General features: G+C 36.5%; 1 protein-coding gene across 1 annotated transcript; it reads right to left on the bottom strand.

The window, feature by feature from the left end:
• Nucleotides 1-1563: 1563 nt before the first annotated feature.
• Nucleotides 1564-21773, bottom strand: LOC121323269 (beta-1,4-galactosyltransferase 1-like). The gene is made up of 6 exons (XM_041264241.1): nucleotides 21350-21773; nucleotides 20431-20666; nucleotides 14367-14554; nucleotides 8034-8156; nucleotides 6354-6458; nucleotides 1564-3564 (listed from the first exon to the last, which is right to left on the bottom strand). Exons 1-6 carry the CDS (start codon nucleotides 21657-21659, stop codon nucleotides 3429-3431), a joined length of 1098 nt encoding a protein of 365 aa, XP_041120175.1. The 5' UTR covers nucleotides 21660-21773; the 3' UTR covers nucleotides 1564-3428.
• Between the last annotated feature and the right edge of the window lie 151 nt (nucleotides 21774-21924).

Genomic DNA, 21924 nt, shown 5'->3' with positions numbered 1-21924 from the left:
AAAGTTTGAGTACACTTGCTGGAAACTAGGTTTTTTTCATAATTGACAATGTTTTACGTTGTATACGTTTCTGTAAATACTTGAAAATAAAACACATTCCTCAAAATAGCCACCCTTTGCCTGAATAACAGCCTCACAAACACAAGGCATTCGGTTAACAAGTTTCAGCAGGAAATCACCAGACATGTATTCCCAGCTCTTCTGCAGCAATTCCCAGAGATGTAAGGCACTTGTGGGTAGCTTTGCTTTGACTCTTCTGTCCAGTTCATCCCATACAAGTTCTATGGGATTGAAGTCTGGAGACTGGGCAGGCCAGGTCATTAGATTGAGTTGTCCTTCATTTTCTTTCTTCGTCAGATAGTTCTTGCACAACTTTGAGGTGTGTTTCGGGTCATTGTCTTGCTGAAGAATGAAGGACTGCCCAACAAGCCGTAATCCTGATGGAATGGCATGCCTCTGAAGTATGCTATGATAGCCATGCTGGTTGAGCTTGCCATGGACTTGGTAAAGATCACCAACTCTGCACCAGTAAAGCAACCCCAGACCATGACACTGCCTCCTCCATGCTTGACAGTGGGAACCACGTATGCAGAACTCATGCACTCACCCTCTCTGCGTCTTACAAATACTCTGCAGTTGGACCCAAATATTTCAAATTTTGACTCATCGGTCCATAAGACCGACTTCCACTCCTCAAACGTCCAGTTTCTGTGTTTTTTGGCCCAGGCAAGTCTCTTCCTCTTATTCTGTACTCTTAATAATGGTTTCTTTGCAGCAATTCTTCCAGTTAGGTCAGCTTCACTCAATCTCCTCTGAACAGTTGATGTTGAAACTTCTGTACTTCTAGTAGCATTTAGCTGAGCTTGTATTTCAGGGGCAGTTAATCGCCGGTTTCGCAGACTTGTGATTCGAGTGAACTTGTTTTCTGATACTGAGGTCACCCTAGGCCTGCCTGACCTTGTTCGGTCCTCATGAGTACCAGTTTCTTCAAATCGTTTAATGGTCTTGGCCACAGCAGTTACAGACACTTGCAAAGTTCTTGTGATTTGTCTTAAAGATTGACCTTCATTTCTTAAAGTAATTACAGACGGTCTTTTTTCTTTGCTTAACTGACCGTATTTTGCCATTTTCTGCTCCCTTACATTCAGGAATAACAAACTTGTGCCTATGCTACCTATATTTATAGTCATCATGACCCTCACCTGTTAACAATAATTGGTGACAAAAGGTTAATTAGGTAACATGCTAGTTAACTCGGAGAACATCTAACAAAGACACTTTTGTAATTAGGCCAGTGTTCTAAGACAGTGTTATACACATTTCAGACTTTTAACTGACTTGGGCTTCAGACTGAAATCCCCTTGCTTTGGGTGACCATTTCATTGAAAATTGACAAGATTTACATTTTCATTTAAAAATTAAATTTCTGAATGCAATTCACTTATGATTATCAGCTTATATAAGTACACATATTATATAATGAAATATTAATTGTTTATAGACATGTTTATAGTTAAAAGCCTAGATAATCATGAAAAACCTGGTTTCAAGCAGGTGTACTCAAACTTTTGACTGGTACTGTATATATGTGTGTGTGTTATTTAGACAAGAACAAAACAATATTAGATTTTTTGTGCTGTCAGGAATGCATTGTTCATGACTGCATACTGTGTGCTTTTAAAACAAGTAGAATTTATATTTTTGATATCTATGAGGCATTGCAAAATTTGTGCAGTGCATCTTTTAAAACAAAAAAAAGCAGCTTTGTTTTGACCGAATCAACGTGTTTTTATTTACAAACAATCAGATAAAAATATTTTTGCATAACATCACACCACACATTCATATTGTCACTGCATACTGTATAAACAATGGAAGTCAAAACGATGATGGTTTGAAGGGACATGTACTTTCTCTGCTCTTTAATAAATTGAAGTCTACAGGTGATCAACACAACCACTATTTTCTAATAAAGCCTGTGTCACTGCATAGATTAAATATTCTATTTAACATCTTGCAGAGACTTGCATTGGAAGCATTGGATTGTAGCTACAAAAATAAAACATAGAAGTTAGGCAGTTAAATAACCTAACTAAACCAACATCTAAAGGCTGTCTAAATGTTCAAATGTAGACATTCAAATAACTTGATATTACAAAATTGACAGATACAGCATCAACAGTAGACATTTATATTCGATACAACAATAAGTATTGAAGGGCAATCAATGTACATTTCAATGAAAAGGAAAAAACTAAACCTTATCCATTAAACTTTTTTTGCAGCAATTACAAATACTCAGACAAAAACTACAATAAACAAAAGATAAAATTACATCAATGGAGTTGTATATTTCCTAGTTTAATCAAGAGCTGTTTTATACAATGATAAAAATATGAAGACACCGAGTAAAGGAAAATTGTCAGAGAGGAATTTGCTATTTTTATAACTTTTTACTCCTTACTCAATTTTGCTTTTGCATACAACATGGCTGCATTGCAGGACTACACTCAGAATCCACTCAGAGCTCTACTGTATATACTAAAGCTACAATCACATATGGATACAGGTTCAATGATACTTTCATAAAACAAATTGTTTGAAGTCGTTATTTAAATCTTCCAATGTCTCTATATAAAAGTGTGTGCAAACAAAGACCCATTTTTACGATCACCTACACTCACCAGACAGTAAACTCCCATTGCTGAACCACTTACTCAGGGGTCACTGTACACATTTGCAGAGATGAGGCAAAAGTAAAACACCATAGGATCACATCACAAAATTTAGATTTTTTTTGTTTCATGTGTCAGACAGGACCGAGAAGGCGTTCTAGCTGAAATATATGTATAGATTAAAACCAGTCATAATCTCATGATTGTCATCAGTGTTTTACAGATTGTCCAGATTTGCTAACGAGAGAATACTCGGCATCACAAATTGAGATAAAAATCGGTGTCATTTTTGTCGCATGGTCCGTGAGTTCTGCACTACCCTATATTTACACACAACACACACAAACACACTCCTTGAACAAATATTCAGTATCCTAACTGATGCATTCAACATTTGCCAATCAATTTATATGCAAATAAGATCCCTTCTCTCACAACTGGCCATCAGTTATGTAAACCAAGAATTTGCTTCACTGATTCAGTAGTATTTGAGCAATATAAACATTACAGAAATTCTGTATGAGTGGATTCCACAAATCTCAGGGGCCAAACAACTTTATTTACATACAGTATAATAAGGCACATTTTGGTTACTGAAGTGTTGTGTATGTGTGTATGTATTTGTGTGTGTGTGTGTGTGTGTGTGTGCATGTGTGTGTATATATATATATATATATATATATATGAGAGAGAGAGAGAGAGAGAGAAAAACACAGTACATATTTATAAACAAAGCTTTGCATATACTGGAGGTTACCTTCCTGGACTGCCAATGTCCACAATTATTTCTGTAAATAATGTATTCTTTTTAATTTCAACCACCTTGTAAGACAGTGAATTTATGCCATCTGAATTCATTGTCTCCCTTGTGCGTGCAATTCTGTCAAACCTGTAAGGAAATGTAAAAGTATCAGACCACATACTATCGATTACTAAAATAATAATAATAATAATGGATAGGACATTCATCCATATATTCTGTACAGAAAAAGTATTTTCCAGGAGAAAGGAGATTTTTATGACCGAACAATATATATATAGAGCACACTCTTCAGATGGAAATTCATATTTATAATTATATGTACAGAAATATAGTATATATTCCAGCATAATCTAAGGAGATATATATATATTCGTGCATGCTAGAATATAATTCTGGTTTTAAATAAAATTATATATTATTATAAGTGCCTATATATATATATACGAGCTCTGCAGGGGCAGTACTTGCCATTTTAGCCATTCTTTTCAATAGACACTGAATGACTGGCCAGTTAAAAGCCACAAAGCAGGAAAGCCAAACCTTGAATTACATTAACCCTTTTTATCCTATACTCCCCCACAGTTTAAGCTGGTTTCCTGCCTTGGTAGACCTCTGTTGTAACCTAGATACAAAACCAACCTCGTCTTTTGTTAGTGTGGTATAACAAATGGGGAATTGAAAATCCCACAAACATAAAGCAAGGTTCAGACATACAAGTCGAAGCTCGGATAACACCTATGGGCTTGCTATCTGGGAATCCACCAAAGGATTCGATTTTAAATATTTATTTCCTTTTCTTTTGTTTCCTGCTTCTTTGATAAATAGTACAGCTCAGCCTCCACTGAATGAAACAGACAGTCACGTACTTTCTATGGGTCTATCATTTCAAAGAAACTGACACGTCCTGTGCTTTCAAAATAGCAATCTAGATTTTTTCAAAATTATACCAACAACAACAAGAAATAATGAAAAGCATCCCTAGGGGCATAATCTATGGGGAATTACTGCTATACAATGCAATGAAACTCAGGAAACTGTCACCCTGGTAGACCGAGCGCTGTGGAAAGGACCAGGAAGTAAAAATAAATAGACATGGTAATGTAGGCCCCTTTCCACTAGTAGTGCAAGAAACTTTTTTTTTTTTTTTTAACAGAAGACCCAATAACTAAAAACACTGTTCTGCATAATAGTTAAACAAAAAGGTACAACTTGCATTCAAATTAGAACACTTATTAAAAAAGAAATACAAAAGGAGTTTAGTTTAACAACTGAAAAGAGTACGTATGCGTCTGCATCAGATATCCCTTTAACACTGTAATAATAATAAAATACACTATATTTTAATTTCTATCTGAACTATATTTTTTCATTACTGTTAACATTTTATATCCAAAAGCAAAGCAAAACATTTGAATTAATCTCACAAATCCTGACTAATTTAACTATCGTACTAAATTCAACTTCTTTTTATATAACATTGCCATATAATCCAAACACAACATTATTTGAAACAAAATATGGTGAATTGGTAGATTTAATAGATTTTTAAATCACGAAAATGTGAATACAATATGCCTACTTCTGATCTGGCTTGTCCAACACTAGTGATGTGCAGTTCGTGATCGATTCAGTCTTTTTGAACAACTCAATACAGTGACACACATGAGTCCAGTTACCTGCCTATCAAAACTCTAGGGTTATCTATCAACTAGTTGAGAGTTATGAAACTGAACCTTGTGCCATGTTGTCAGTGCAGAGGGTTAACAGGTTGTTTGCTTCAAATAATTTGTATGTTTACCAGATAGTTCATATTGCAGTACATCTAAGTATATTAGACACCTTAATGTAAAGTCAATAACAAAAAAAAGTGAGATCATTTCAAACCGTAAACAGAGTTTTGCCATGCTTAGTTTTTTTTTTTTTTTTTTTTTTGTCAAGGCGACAGAGAAAGAATCTGATATGTCATGCTCTATTGCGATTGTTACGTTTTTCCATTCTGGTGGCGACAAACAATTTTAATGCCTATAATGGGATTGTTGCAAATTAGTACACAAATTTATGGCAACGTTGTGCTTTGGCAACATTTAACTTCTCGTAGCAGTGTTGTATGGTAGGGAGTGTTGATCTGTCAAATCAAATAGAGTCTCTCACTTAAAACCTCATATAAAGATGACAAATAATTCAATTGACTTATCCATAATTTTAAAAAATAACAGATCAGTTTTTGTAAGGTTGCAGGCTATTAAATTGATTGCAGTTATACTGTTGACTAAACAATGTTAAATAGTTCATACTCATGTTTTCTTCAGGATTCTTACTAAAACGTAATATTGTTTATAAAACTATTTCATTTCATGTTCAAAAACCCAGACAACCAACTACAGCTAGCTAGCTATTTCCCATTAGTGATGTCCAGTTCGTGAACGATTTGTTCTTTTCCATTCAAATAATCCTTTGTAACCAAGTGATTCAGTCTACATTGATTGGTTTCGTTTAATTGAATCAGTTAATCAAACGAATGAATCTTTTGAATCAGCTCACCAAACAATCAAATGAATAGTCAGTAAAAAGAAAATTGAACTGCCCAACAGTATCCAATGCGAATGTACAGGCCTAAAGTGGGTATCCTAGCAAGGTGCTAATCTACCATACTAGCACTGAAAGCAGCGCACTCTCACAAACTCAAGGTTTTAATACAAACCGGCAAAAGGAGATTTCAAACTGGGTTCTAATTTGATGCATCGATTCACCAATATGTAATCAAAGTTCAGGAAATCTAAGGACAGATTATCAATAATCGATGCATCAATTAATTGTTGAACCCCTACTTTCCACTGTATAACTAACACATATTTGGTCTAAACAGCTGAGCCAACAGGTAAAGCTAGTTGTGAAAAAATAAATAAAATACCTACCTCTGTGGATTAGGCTCATTTTTGACATCTCTGTTATGACGGATCATTCGACATTTTCCAATAATACCGTCTGGGCGAGATATTCCCATACCTTTAGAAACAATTCTGTGAAACAAAAAAAAAAAAAACACACACACATTCACAGTATTAGCATTGCAAGTCATTAATTATACCGTACTCTTACTTAGCTGCAAGATTAATTTGTTGGATAATTGTTTTGTGCACCAATCCTAATTCTATGCAATACAATGTTTACTATTAGATGAGAGGTAAGATATTATTAGATAAAATATATTGGACATTTAATGTATAAAAGTGTGCAAGGATACCTACACAGTATATACACCAAATTAAGTTTCCTACTCTATTTTCACTGTCAGAGTTCTCCAATGCAGAAAAAGGCCTCAAACCACATATGTTGCATGCAGTCAGTACAGGAGAGTTGTGCTTATGTGGGATGTTGTAAATGAAAAGCATGTTCAACTAGAAGTGAACAAAAGCAAATCATTCTTGTGGGCACAACGAAGGGGAATGGCAAGGGGAACATGAAGTAAAATGTATATATGTAAAACTATGTAATCAGTGCAACAGGTATGTACAGACGTTAAAATAATGAGGCAGTTCATTTTTACCACAAAGCAACGATAACTGAACGTGACTGAGAAGTCATAGAATACAGCTGTGTACCAAATATGAAGACAATAACTTAAAGCCTGTGGTTTAGTTAATTGTTTTAACCTCTGGTCAGAATAATGTACCAGTGAAAAGGTTATTATTCAAGGACAAGTCCTAGAAAATGAATAGAATACAGCCACGTACAAAATGTGAAGACAACATCTCAAAGCATACTGTCTCTTGAAATTAAGAGAGAAAATTTCATACTCACCAACACACTTAGTACACATTGAGTAAAAAGGCATCATCTTTTAAAATTGACCCATGCTTTGAGGGTTAATTTTTCTTGTATAATACCTACTACATTCATTCAGACTACAATTGTGTAAATCATCCAAAAGCCGAAGACACAACAATATGGCAGTCATATTAGCTCTCAGGTCAAAAGGGAAGGGGTACAGTAAAATAACTTACAAAGAGCACAACAGACAGAACGAATGTGTAAAGGAGTTTCTGGAAGAGAAAACTAATAGTGCTGGGGTGAACATGTATATGTCTGAATGATCTTTAAATATTTCCATATTTATCTAGGAAAAGTGTTTATTTATTTATTTATTTTTTTAATTTAATAGTCACCAAATACATTTTACCCCATTTCCTCCCAATTTGAAATTCCCAATTGTATTTAGGCTCAGCCCACTGCTACCACACTTGCGATGACTTGTGAGCGGCAAAAACGAACACATGCTGTCTTCCGAAACCGAGGACACCTTGACCAACCTAAACCCTCCCCAACGGACGGCACTCGGCCAATTGTGCACCGCCCCATGGGAGCTCCCGTCCACGGTCGGCAGTGGAATATTCTGGACTCAAACCGGCGACCTCCAGACTATAGGACACATCCTGCACTCGACACGGAGCTCCTTTACCGGATGTGTCACTCAGGAGCCCCAAAGTGTTTATTTTAACTTGTTTGCAAAAATAACAAAATCCTTTGAAAATGTTTTAATTTGGTCTGACTCAACAAAAATGTACCTTTATCATTCAAAACCTGCTTACACATACCTGTTGTAAATATCATCATCTTCACCTCCCCACCCCCAGTAGTTGTTGGGGAAGCCATTGATCTTTACATACTGCTCTTTGCTTAAAGAAGACACACCTCCAAAGAACTGTGTATAAGGTAGACTAAAAAAAAAAAGAGAATACAAAATTATTTACTTTTTCACAATTTGCAGCAACCACCCCTTTTGACAAAACAAGTCTCCATGTGTATACTCTGTTCTTGCAGTTCATCTCACATTAACAGCTGTAAAGTAATACAACAGGGGCAGCCAGTAGGTGGACCACCAAGTCATATGCCAAACTGTGTTTTTACTTGAATTCACATTAGAAACAATGAATGAGTGAGGGTACTGTAAGTGTTGATGTGATAGTAAGCAGCAGACACAGGAAACAGCACAAATGAAACAAAATGTATCAACTGTATTAGAAGCTAAAATTAAGTGAAACTGCATGCATTGGTTGCCGTCGCCTGTTTTGCAGCCATCTATCTTTCCCATCTCTATGGCTAATAATCGTCCTTAGTAATTTTTTTTTAAATTCACAATTTAGATACAATTTTCATATCTTGAGTCAAGTTTAGAAAAAAATTGCATTTCACAAAAGAAAATAAATCAACGAGTAATGAGGAAGGAAAAAGTACAAACTATTCCTGGAAAGTCTAGACAGCAGCAGGAGATTGAATGTTTAGTTAAAGAAAGGAGGCAGCAATGGAGAAGAGCAGAACAAAGTCAGGAGGGACTCAATCTGTTACAAAGGGTCATAAAAGATAAGCTTGCAACATTGCACAGAGCCGAGTGCTTACGGAAACGCTACAAAAAGGAGTGTGCGAGAACTAACTTTTATAAAGATGCATTCAAATTTGTAAAGAAGATATTCACCAGTGAGAAAAATGGCACAGTAAAATCATCTAAGTTTGAGCTGGAGAGATATTTGGAGGAAACACATACAGATTCAAAAAGGCCAGAGCCTATGTCAATTCCTTCAGACATCCTACCTAATGAAGGACTGTGCACCTAAGTGGAAAGAAGTAAAGCAAACTGAAAAAAAGCAAGGGAGTCATCATCTCCAGGGCCTAATGAAGTTCCGTACAGTGTACAAGAGTGCTTCAGGAGTTCTACGACTCCTGTGAAAATTGATGAAAGTGACATGGAAAAAACAGGTTGTACCAAGAGCATGGCACAGAGAGGAGTCTTTATACCAAAAGAAAAGAATTCTACAAGCATCAGTCAGTTTTGCCCTATTTCTCTATTAAACGTAGAAGGCAAGATCTTCTTCAGCATTAATGCACAAAGATTGTCAATTGTTTTGAAATGTTTCATTGACACTTCAGTAAAAAAAAAAAAAAAAAAAAAAGTGGTCATTCCAGGTTTCCCAGGATGCTTAGAACACATCAGTGTAATCTGGCAACAAATTCAATCAGCAAAAAAGGAGAGGAAGGAGCTCCATGTAACATTCCTGGATTTGGCTAATGCACATGGTTCAGTGCCACATGAACTTCTTTGGGCAGCATTTGATTTTTTTCAGCGTACCGATGACAATAACACATTTCGTGAAAGCCTACTTGAGATTTGCAATTTAGTTTTTCAACTTCAGAATTCAGTACTACATGGTATTGCCTAGAAGGTGGAATAATGGCAGGATGTACCATTGCTCCACTGGCTTTTACCATAGCAATGGAAGTAATTATTAAGGCATCAAAATGGGTAGTGAGAGGAGAGCACTTGGCTTCTGGAATGCAACTACCACCAATTCGAGCATACATGGATGACATGACAACCATGACTACAACAGCAGCCTGCATTAATCAGTTATTGGGCAAATTAACCAATAACATTGAATGGGCACAAATGCACTTCAAGCCCACTAAATGAAGGAGCATCTCTATAATTAAAGGTAAAGTAGCAGATGAAATGTTCTACATTAATGGTGAGGCAATATCAAGTGTCCGAGAAGCCAGTGAAAAGTCTTGGGAGATGGTACAACGGGGATCTAAAGGACATAGTTTGAGCGGAAGAAGTTAAACAACAAGCAGTGAATGGATTGAAGAGCACAGACAGCAGCGCTTTACCGGGCAAACAAACTGGTGCTTTCAGTTTAGTCTGTGGCCACTGACTGTGTACAGGGTTTCCCTGACAACAGTTGAGAAGCTGGAAGCTTTAATCAGTTCATGCATCAGGAAATGGTTGGGAGTTCCACACTGCCTCAGCAGAGTGGGACTTTATGGTAAAGGAATACTCAGTCTCTGCTCTAACAGAGAAGTTTAAGTGCACCAAGGTCCAACTGGAAATTGACATTAGTAGATTCACATGACAAATGTGTAAGGGAGGCAGCACCCGTGTTGAAAACTGGAAGAAAAAGCGGACGGCAAAGAAAACTGTGGAAGATTTTAAGGTTGATCTTCGAATCGGTGATATTATGGGTCAAGGTCAGCATGGAAGAGGGGGTCTTGGTCTCAGTTCAGCTCCTCCTACATGGCACAAGGTAACCCCAGCTCAACGAAGGAAGCTGGTAGTCAACGAGCTGCAAAAGCAGGAGGAGAAGATCAGGTGTGTAAAGGCCATTTCCAGGCCAAGCAGAGAGAATGGCAAGACCTATGGACAATGGAACAGAGCAGGATTAGTTTCTTCATCAGATCAGCATATGATGTTCTCCCATCACCACAGAACCTAAACCTCTGGGTGGGTGAGGAACCCTCATGTTCTTTGTGTTCATCACCTGCAACATTAAGGCACATTTTGACAGGATGTAATGCGAGTCTTAGCTAAGGATGGTTTACTTAGCGTCATGACCAGGTGCTGCATTGCTTGGCCTTAGCATTGGAAGACAAGCATAACATGTCCAATAAGTTGCCACCAGTTCCATCAAAACATTCCTCCTTTCAGGAGAGCAACCACCAAGAAAAGATGTTAAAATCAAGCCTCACCCAGGACAACTGGAAGCTGCTAGAGACTGGAAAATGCTGGCAGATGTTGGTCAAAGGCTTATTTTTCAGCCTGAGATTTCCACCACTAACCTTTGACCAGACATTTTCTTGTGGTCTGGATCAGCATGCCTTGTTCATTTGGTTTCACTTGAGTTAACAGTGCCATGGAAGGATGCTGTAGATGAGGCGTATGAGAGGAAGAAACTTTGGTATGCTCAACTAGCTGCTGAAGTGGAACAGCGAGGATGGAGAGTCCGGGTTTACCCAATGGAGGTAGGTTGTCGAGGTTGTCGCACAGTGAAGAACTTATCTGAAGCGGCAGAAAGGAGCAGCAACTGGCTCTGGTTCAGACGGAAAGATTCTGGCTGGGGATCTCAAGCACAATAGAAAGAAAGCAACACTGATGTACGGGTAAGTAAACTGTTGAGTTGAGTGGGGGATGGAGGGGTGGTGATGCTGGGATGCCAGAATCACTGTCGAGCCCTCTTGAGGAGTTGAGGGCTAGTCAACGAAACGCAGAGGATGGAAGGTGCCCACTTGAAGACCCCAGAGATGTACCCTACTTAGCTCAATCCAGACGGCTGTCATGCTGATGCACCGGGAAGACCGTACTGTGGTTGATCCCCGGATCCAGCACTGCAGCCATTGTGTGCTTATGCGCTGAAGAGGCAAAATAACCTGACCCCTGGAGCCAGCATTACACTTCAGCCATCAACACCAGGCAGAAGGATATCTACATCATCCGAGGGAAAGAAACGCAAATGGATGGAAATGCAGATGGCTCACATTAGTTTACTGTTAAGCTTAGCTGGTGCTTATCTTGGCGAGAGCAGAGTTCAAATCAGCATGAAGTTTTAACATCTACGCTCTTGTGATAGAAATCATGTAGCGTGCCCGACTTGGGGAAAGCACACAGTATTTAAGGGATATGTGTGTTGGTATTTGTTCTCCAAGCTGAACGTTATTCATGATTATTATTAGCGTTGTTTTGACTGATGCATATTTTTGCACTTCTGTATTGCTCTTACTGAGCTCACCTGTAACTCAGTCCCTTGAGGACCTGCCACGTCTCCCACTGAAGGTATTGTGCATATTAGCTTATAATGTACAATCTACAGTTATTTAAGGTTTTTATATTTTTTATTTGCATTTACTTGAAAGAGAAAGCACCATGATTTTCAGTTTTGTTTAATCCTGCGATTCACTTTTGTTTGCTACAATATGCTTTGTTTTTGCAATGGTGAAACACAATGTTTGGGTCTGCTAACACAGAGTCATAAGAATATAGTAGTTCTACAATTCTATAGTTTTGCCAAGGAAATAAATTATGCAGAAGGCAGCAAAGTCAGCAAAAAAGGCACACTAGTGAAATCATTTCGATTACCAAAAAGCAAGAAAATCCTATAAACCATTTGTGTAGTTATCTGTTTGCTTGTGGCTATGGGGATAGGGGTCAGTTAATATGTGCTCAGGACATTCACCTTGCTGTAACATAAAATTTTGGATCTTCACCTAAAATAATTGACTACCCCTGGTATACAATATATTACAGAGAAAGTCATAGTCCAATCATAACAACTGATGTAGAAAAAGTTGAATACAAACTCATTCATCATCTGTTTCTCACTTTCCTAACTGAACACACAACTATGCTTACACCCACTGATTCTCTATTACTGCACCTGGATGCCTTAATTAATATTCATTTAATTTGTGTTTATTCATGATTAATCCACTCTGATGAAGCACCGCACTCACAGGTCAGGATGAAGACTGCTGCAGAGAGACATATTACACAAGACAGAGCAATCGGGTTATACAGGCAACTGGTACATGGATTTTAAACAGATACATTCAATATTTATTAACTCAGAAGACAACTTGTTCCATGCAAAGAGTGCGGTGTGAGAAGATTAATGATTACTAAAATCAGTTTTGATTCTAGGGAGTTTTGGGAAAAAGGAGTCCAAGACTGAGAGATCAATCAAGTAGCTGTCAAGAGATCTCACACTTTGTTTAATCCTGCGATTCACTTTTGTTTGCTACAATATGCTTTGTTTTTGCAATGGTGAAACACAATGTTTGGGTCTGTTAACACAGAGTCATATTACACAAGACAGAGCAATCGGGTTATACAGGCAACTGGTACATGGATTTTAAACAGATACATTCAATATTTATTAACTCAGAAGACAACTTGTTCCATGCAAAGAGTGCGGTGTGAGAAGATTAATGATTACTAAAATCAGTTTTGATTCTAGGGAGTTTTGGGAAAAAGGAGTCCAAGACTGAGAGATCAATCAAGTAGCTGTCAAGAGATCTCACACTTTGTTTAATCCTGCGATTCACTTTTGTTTGCTACAATATGCTTTGTTTTTGCAATGGTGAAACACAATGTTTGGGTCTGCTAACACAGAGTCATAAGAATATAGTAGTTCTACAATTCTATAGTTTTGCCAAGGAAATAAATTATGCAGAAGGCAGCAAAGTCAGCAAAAAAGGCACACTAGTGAAATCATTTCGATTACCAAAAAGCAAGAAAATCCTATAAACCATTTGTTTTGGGAAAAAGGAGTCCAAGACTGAGAGATCAATCAAGTAGCTGTCAAGAGATCTCACACTTTTGAAAACCAAAGGGACAACCTAGCACGAATAAAATGTAAATGCGAGAACAGTTTAAAAATTCTCAAAAGTATACACGCAATGGAAAACATTTTATTTTAAATAGTCAGGTCTTTCCAGTTGAAGTGGCACAAATTCTGGGGAGGTGTGTATGCAAAAGAATTGCTGTGTAACTCTCCCCACTGGATGAGAGAATGTCTGAAGATGAAATGCCCTTTTCAATGACCTAGACAAAAACAAGTAATTAACTGATGTCATTGACTGCAATGGGCTGTGTAACTCTCCTTGATCTACTTGAGCTAGATAGACCCAATCACATTAAAATGTCTTGACTAAAGTTAAATGACAATTCAAAGCTTTAAAATTAGAATGTCAGGTAAGTATAGGTTTGGCTCCGATGTACTCCTGTAATGGAACGGAAAACGTAATATCAAGCCCTGATACTAAATTCAAAGTTTCCTCTCAACTATTACTACATTTTGCAAATAGAACAGCGAGTTACAATTTTATTTAAACCTTCATAACAACAACATTATTTTAAAAAATCATTTAAATGAGTAACAGAACTGCAGTCTACAAGCAAATTTAAAAGTGAGGTCCCCCCCAAGAAGTCTTGAAAAGGTTTTCTCAAATTTGCATTTACACTGAAGGTTGATGGTTAAACTAAGAGATGTTTTTGCTCATGATCTGAAAATGAATTAATGGTTAAAAAGCACATTTTTTATTGGTTGTACTATTTTCCCTGGATTTGGTATTTATGGTATGCAAGTAATTCAGCAGTTTCTTACCTGAAGCCAAATTTATCCATAGATACAGAGAGATGTCTTGGCTGACCAAAACACTTGTAGATGTTGCGATCATCCATTGGGATCAAGTCCACATCACTGAACACAAAGCAATCATAATCATATTCTTTCAAAGCTTCAGCATATCCCACATTCAGTAGCTTAGCACGATTGAAAGTTTCATCTCCATTCTGTATAAAATGTGTTGAAAAAAAACAAACAGTGTTTGATCAATCTTAACAGTTCAGTTATACGGAGAAAGGTCGTGTAAAGATACTGTACTACAACACATGAATATTTTCTTTACAATACTGTTTTTTTAATATAAATTTAACATTAGGTGTCTGAAGTAAAGACAGGCAGACAGACAGGGTTTAAAACAGAGCACAGATCTCATAAGTTCAAGCACCAAGAAAAAGCAGTAACACAGGATCTCAGCTTTTAATGCACTGTTAACTTCCCATAGCACAGCTTCATTTTAATTGTGAGCTCTGGCACTACTGTACTTAAATGCCCAACGTTAAATTAACCAGATTACACTAGGCAACGTGTGTTGGCAATAACCGGCATTATGCAAACTACCACTGAATTGCCTATTTTAAAATGCGGCATTGCTGTAATTCTCTTTAGTGCAGGGACAAATATAAGAATGAGTATTACTCCCATGTGTTTTCGAAGGCAAAAATTAATGTCAGTGTCTGACAGAAATTACACAGTAGATAGAAATTAGAAATCCGCATCACAACAGGTTTTGCCTTGCAATGATTTACCACCTTGCCAGAATTTGTGCAGCAATTTCTAAAATGTCAAGTGAAAAAAAAATTCCGGCTGATGTGCGACAGACACACACACATATTATTTATTTATATATATACACACATATGTGTGTGTGTGTGTGTGTGTGCGTGTATATATATATATATATATATATATATATATATATATATATATATATATATATATATATATATATATATATATATATATATAACACAGTGGATCAACACGCAGGGGATCAACACAGCTGGTCTTGACGCCCTATATAAAAAGTTTCTGGTCAGCACGTAAACACAGATTAGCATACCCACCCAACCCAAGCTGCTAAATAGTTATATTATACTGTATAGAGTCAGTAAAATACCTCATGCTTTCCAACACCAACTTGCAAGGGAGATATTATATATAGTGACAAACATTTTCATGTAGTGATCCTACTTTGTTATGCGGAATGTAATAAACGAGAGCCAAATTGAGGTTTTTTTGTTTTTTTTTTTCCTCTCCCCCCTCATTGTAAGGGACCCTTTTTCCACATTTATTTGCAGTAGGTTAAATTTGTCAGACTCCACTTGCTTGGGTTGCTATACATATGTTTTAAATAAATAAATAAATAAAATAAAAGTAAAACTTCAGTAAAGCTATAGCCAAACAAAAAATATAATTTTTTTTTGCCACTTTGTTAATTGCAAAGAAATGACAATGGCTGATATTAAAAACAAAAACTTCAAAAAAGTGATATCTACATTATGTACTGTTTTTGCTTGAAACACAACAATTGGGTTTTTTCTTTTTCTTTGTTTTAATTAAAAACTACTGTATGACATGCTTTGTATTTAATTCAGTGGGATAAAGAAAGTCCTCACAATCCATTATTCTGGAGATTTTTTTTTTTTTTTTTTTACTGCAGTGTAAATAAATTGGTTGTGGAGAACATTATTTTTATAGCTGGAAAGTAATGTATCATCATGCCAAAGTTACAGTACTATCTGATAAGACTTATAGTAAGGTTAATATCGATAGCTAGGGCTGCATAAACAAGCAAGACTGATGAATCATTTTACCTAGGAATTACTTTTGCTGTTGCATGTGATATAACAATCACTTTAAAGCTTTTATTTGCATGAATAGTTTAACAAATACTGGCTATAACAGACCACCGAGATTGGGGTGGGATCATGTGTATGCCTTTTTTTTTTTTTTTTCAACAAGGTTTTAAATTGACATTTCATAAATAAGAAGTTGTGCTTCATATACCAGTTTACCCAAGAATTAAACTGTATGGTATACTGCTGCATTTTCTTTCTTCTTCAAACAACAGTCTCAATTTGACAAATCCAAATAATTACCAAGTGCAGTACAAATGCATTGGAATGGAAAATGAAAGTGTAAGTGTATGTCTCTCTATTATTTCTGTCATTTAGAATGAACTGGAAAAGGGAAGTAAATGGTTAAGTGAGGAAAGTGTTTGATTAGGAAATTACAAGCTTGTCCATGTGGATAACTAGAGGGTTTATAAACTGGGATGTCAATCAAGCCTGTTGTATGGAGACCTCCACCCCACCAGGTTTTAAGAGGACTGTACAAGTTAAAACGTGTAGTGTGGACAGGACTTAAATGGGGTAGATAGACAAATCCCACCCCCTTTCACAAGTTTGCATAAATTAACAAGAATTTCCATTCACAAATGGTATCTATTTTCTTACTTTGTATTTACCGATTTTTACATTTCAGATTTTTAACCAAGAATAAACCCCACTGACATAAAGTCACTTCTTTGCAAAGGTGTTTAACCAACTGTTTGAATTTACAGCTGAGAAATGAATTTTAAAAAAAATACATTCTGGTTGAAACAAAGCTTCTCCAATATGTGTCACCACAAACAAAAACAAGAAACTAAAGAGAGAAATAATATTCCCACATTACCAGCGAAGCGGACCAGTTCATCGTTCAGAGAAGAGAAGAATGTGAAGAGTCACATAGCAACCATCTCTGCTTCTGTGCGAGTGCTTCGCTACAGACAAGACTAATAGGTAAAGGATAACTAAAGGAAGGAGGGTTGAAAGAGAAAGAAAAAGAAACAAGAAACAAAATGAGAGGCTATTGAGAAAAAGAAAGTTAAAGAAACTGCAGTGTTTGTTCAAATAGAGCACTCCATAACTAGTTCAAAGTTTGTGAGCAATTTTAAATGCTTGCTGCTACAAGACAAGCAAAGCTAACTAAAGACATCCTTTACTGCAAAAGAAACCAGTGGAAACAGGTCAGTTAGTTAGCAAAAGCTAAGAGAAGAACTTTGATAATACATTTTAAATTTGACATTTAACAACAAAATGAAATAAGATACTATATTGACAGACTTGCATAGATCATGTGGATACATCTGGAAATGGATTAAGTTATGACACTCATTCCACGTGAAATTAATCAAAAGTGGTTGCACTACCCTTTTAAAAGTTAACCATCGTAAACTTCCACACTAATTTTGTAGTTTGCCTTTTTTTTTTTTTTTTTTAATATGCTTTACCATACCACACTGGCCTTTACAATTTTTACATGTGTTTACCATGGATTTATTACACTTTGCTATGCTTTTACTAAGGGGAACTTTTTATTGGTACCAAAGACTTCATTCAAGTTTCCCACAGGCAAAATATTCAATTTACATCCATTATCTCTCTTGGTTTAGGCTGCTAGCATGCCAATTTGCAAAGAGAAGCAAAACAGATGAAAATATAATATTCACATACCTTTGGCTAACATTTGTATTATTTATACAATAAAGCATAACCCGTCAGTAAGCATTTACTGACATAATGCATTATGAATGTGGCCCAGTGTTCCTGCGTCCTCAAAAAATAGACAAAGATCAGTTCATTTAAGGTTAGAAGATTATGCAAGGTTTTAATGTGTTCCAAAGACAATAAAACTGATTCGGTTTTGATGGTATGAATTACAAATACTCTTGGAGTTTTATGTAAATATGTCTACTGTTGCACTTGTCATGTTTTATGAGGGATGGTGAGAGACTGACTCCATTATGGACAAGTTTTCTCGAAGAATATTGTATCCATACATAAAGAACATCCTTACACATTTCATCACATGACACTATTGGACAAGTGGTTCTGTAGCCATAATTAAATATGTACTGTTTGAAATAGGCATCTCCCCAGGAATATCCATCCCCAGCTGGGGAAAGTTCAGGTAGTTTCACAATATAAAATGTCAAACCTTGTCCATACACTGCATCATAAACTGCTGAATAACAATACCCTGAATATACTGTAAAGAATGCGTTCTAATTTCAGAGAGATGCCCACATTTAAAGCTTCCAAAAATATTGAGAATGCTTTATTAGAGCAAATTAGGCTGGCAGTCTTTAATCTGCAGGAGTTCACACTAATGGACATAGAAGAAACAATACATTGAATGCAGAAATCAGTCAGGCTTAAAGGCTGCTATACACCAGATGTAATGCAACAAGTGAAAATGTGCAGCGATGCGACAAAATGAATAGAACCTATACTTTTGACAAGTATCTTTCACACCAAAGGCGAAGCTAAATAAATAGGATTGAATCCTAATTTTTGCGATTTGTCGTGCGACAACTAGGAATTGACCAATCGGAGAATAGCTTCAATGCATGTGGTCCAGCAGGGTGAAGCAGTATCCAAAATGACAGGAAAAATAATACTTGCTGTGTAAAAACGCCCAGAGTTTTATGACAAAGATCACCACAAGTCTAAATATGCAGATTTGAAAGATAATATATGGGAGTCACTTTCGAAGGTACTGGATGAACCTGGTATGTATGATTTATATGTTGAAATACCATAAGACACCCATAATTTCCACATTATGTTGTCAAATATGTACCAGTCTTGATCAGTTTTCTAGGGCTGTAACCATTTTCACATATTTGTATCCCATTGTTACTGGGACGATAACTACCAAGTTTGGCGTTTGTTTGTTGGACAATCGGTTTTCAAACAGCAGCAGTTTGTTGTTAGGGGCACGTTTTGATAAGATTTGTGGCAGCCATTTTGACATTAAAATTTATCACAGCAACTTCTGCTTCGCAAAGTTGATGCGGGTTTGGATGCTGATGATATATGCCAAGTTTCAGATCAATCGCTTCATCAGTTCCCAAGAAGATTTCGAAAGGTTTTATCGAAAAATGCGTCACGGCGCCAATTGCAAGGACGCAGCAGCAAAATTAGCCAATGTATCCAGCTTGTTACCTGCCAAGTCAGAACCTGATCAGTCACACAGCTTCAAAGCAGCAGCAGTTTAAAGTTTGGGAAAGAAAAAAACTTTAACAATAACAATAGGCTTCCCAGCCTTTGGCTTGGAAGCATAATAATAATAACTTACACTTGTCAATTGACCCCAGAGATTGGTTGTGCCTCCATGATACATCAACAGTTGCTTGCACAGTTTGCAGTCAACTTTTTTTTTTTTTTTTGGTCGACTGGGCATTTAACAAAAATATCCCAAACAGCAGAGGGGTTGAGACATTTCTTTCAATACAGCTTATGCTATACAACACTTCGCTGTCGAGAAGGCGAATGAAGGTTTGCCTCTGGATAATATGAACTGAAGGGGGGAGGGGCAGACAGTGCTTAGTTTTCTAAATGAAAATTATTAGTTTTGGCGTATATTTTGTATGTTTCAAACACATTCTACCACAGAACTTCTCTAACACTTCTTGTACACCGGGTATTCAGTACATATTTTACTGAAGCACTACAACCTCTACAGGTTCACCCCCAATGCTTTGGCTACTATACCCTGCTGCATATACTGCAGCAGCACCATATAGAGTTGCTATGTATAATGATTTGGTAGTGAATTTTAATACAACACAACTTTTGTTTACATAATATGCATTATACAAATCAAAAGATCGAATATTGCATGCAAGGGACAATTAATGTGTGATCTATAGTATTCACACATTGTGAAACAGTTTCTGTTAAAGAAAAATGAAAACCAGTGCCACCTAATGAATTCCTGGCTAGCGAACTAACCTTCGAACACAGCCCTACAGTTTTGTCAATAACAATTAATAATTTTTATAGATCTGGCCGTTTTCATATCTGTCGGATCTCATCTGTGTCGCTTCAGGTGTGTATGGTCATGTCGCTGCAAAAGTATCTTGTCGCCCAATGAAAGAAATTGCATCGCATCTGGTGTGTAGTGGCCTTAACACCGACAGAAATAAATCTGTCTTGACAAAGAAACAAAAATGTCATAGGACATTATAAATAGATTCTCCATATAGATTTTTTACCTGATGTACCACATAAACGCCATAATCAAGCTGCTGCCGCTGCAGAATGGGGTGAAGATAGTACAGCCAGTACTTGAGATGTTCCTCGCGTTGTCGGAAAGGAATGATGACAGCCACTTTCTGAAGAGCTTTACAATCTTTTGGGGTAAACCTCCCTCCTCCTTGTAGCGCTGGATTCTGTTTCTTGACTTCCTCCAAGTCAACTGGCTCTGAAAACTCAATCCTAAGTGGGCCCACTATTGGGAGAGAAAATAAAGTAACTAATGCTAAACTAGATAAATGTATTCTGGTATCTACAGCCTCTAACATACTCAGAAATCATCATCATGGCATCTGCACCTTGACTAGCAAGAGATGCTGAAAGGACTTCCTTTGGTTAACCTGATCTCCTTGAAAATGAACAGGTATTCAACTGTAGATTGTTTCCAAATTGGACCACTTTGTTGTGCTGCTGACGGGACCGCTTTTTTTATAAGCAGATTCCTGCAAAAGAGCTTGAGTTTTACTCAGCTACATTCAGGAGTTGTACATTCAGGGTACCCTGCATTTTACTTGCTTTATACAAAAGTTAAGGATTTATGTTTTTCTACTAATATGGAGTGCTCAGCTAAATGTGTTTTTGCAGATACCACAGGTATTAATAACATTTTCATATTCCTGCCTGCTTTACCACTGGGTTTTTAATATTCAATTTTTAGCTAGGAAACACAGAAATACTTAATGGCAACTGAAAGACATATTTACTTGTTGAGTATGCCAGACATTGCTTTCGTTTTCAAACAAGTGGTGATCGGTAAATAAAATTAGTTTACCCACATTATCCAGTAAAGATGTGCAAAAAAAAATTGCCAACAGACGCATGGGGCTATAATATAACACATACCAAACCCGCAAATGACATTAAGCAGTAAGTCCTTACCTAGAAGTGGCGATGTTTCGGGACATTGTTCCAGTTCCTTTGTTTTGGTTTCCACCGATTCCCTTTTAAATGGTGCAGTACTTTCCTTTACTGTTTGCAACATGGTGGTGGGATATACAGTGCTGACGTTTATATTTTTCGCTTGTTGTGAATTTGCGGCAAACACACTGTTTTTAATGATTTCAAAAGTATTAAAGTAATACAACATAGTAACTGAGAGATGAAGCCCGCAGAAAACCACAACCACTGTGCAAGTCTTCTGGAGAAAACGGCCAGGTATGTTCCGAGTGGCAGGCGATGAATTTGTCATTATTTATACTGGGTTCTGCTCAACAAACCGAAAACTGTCTATCTCAATATTAGTAGTTTATTAATTATTATGTTTATTTTGTATTCGCTGCTGTTAACGCACTGGTAATATATATATATATATATATATATATATATATATATATATATATATATATATATATATATATATATATATTAAAATATAATTATAATAATATTGTCTAATGTTTATGTCCTGTAATTCAAGTGTGATCGTGTGGTTATATTTTAGTTAAATTTGTACA

This window comes from Polyodon spathula, chromosome 1 (genome assembly GCF_017654505.1).
Source record: "Polyodon spathula isolate WHYD16114869_AA chromosome 1, ASM1765450v1, whole genome shotgun sequence".
Taxonomy (NCBI): Eukaryota; Metazoa; Chordata; class Actinopteri; order Acipenseriformes; family Polyodontidae; genus Polyodon; species Polyodon spathula.
This window is presented reverse-complemented; position numbering and strand designations above follow the sequence as displayed.

Excerpts from the sequence above, each read along its gene's own strand:
- LOC121323269 (XM_041264241.1), bottom strand. The coding sequence starts at position 21,659 with ATGACAAATTCATCGCCTGCCACTCGGAACATACCTGGCCGTTTTCTC. Across the intron at positions 8,157-14,366 it reads ATGGATAAATTTGGCTTCAG|TCTACCTTATACACAGTTCT; the intron begins GTAAGAAACTGC and ends TTTTTTTTTTAG. Across the intron at positions 6,459-8,033 it reads GATGATGATATTTACAACAG|AATTGTTTCTAAAGGTATGG; the intron begins GTATGTGTAAGC and ends TTTGTTTCACAG.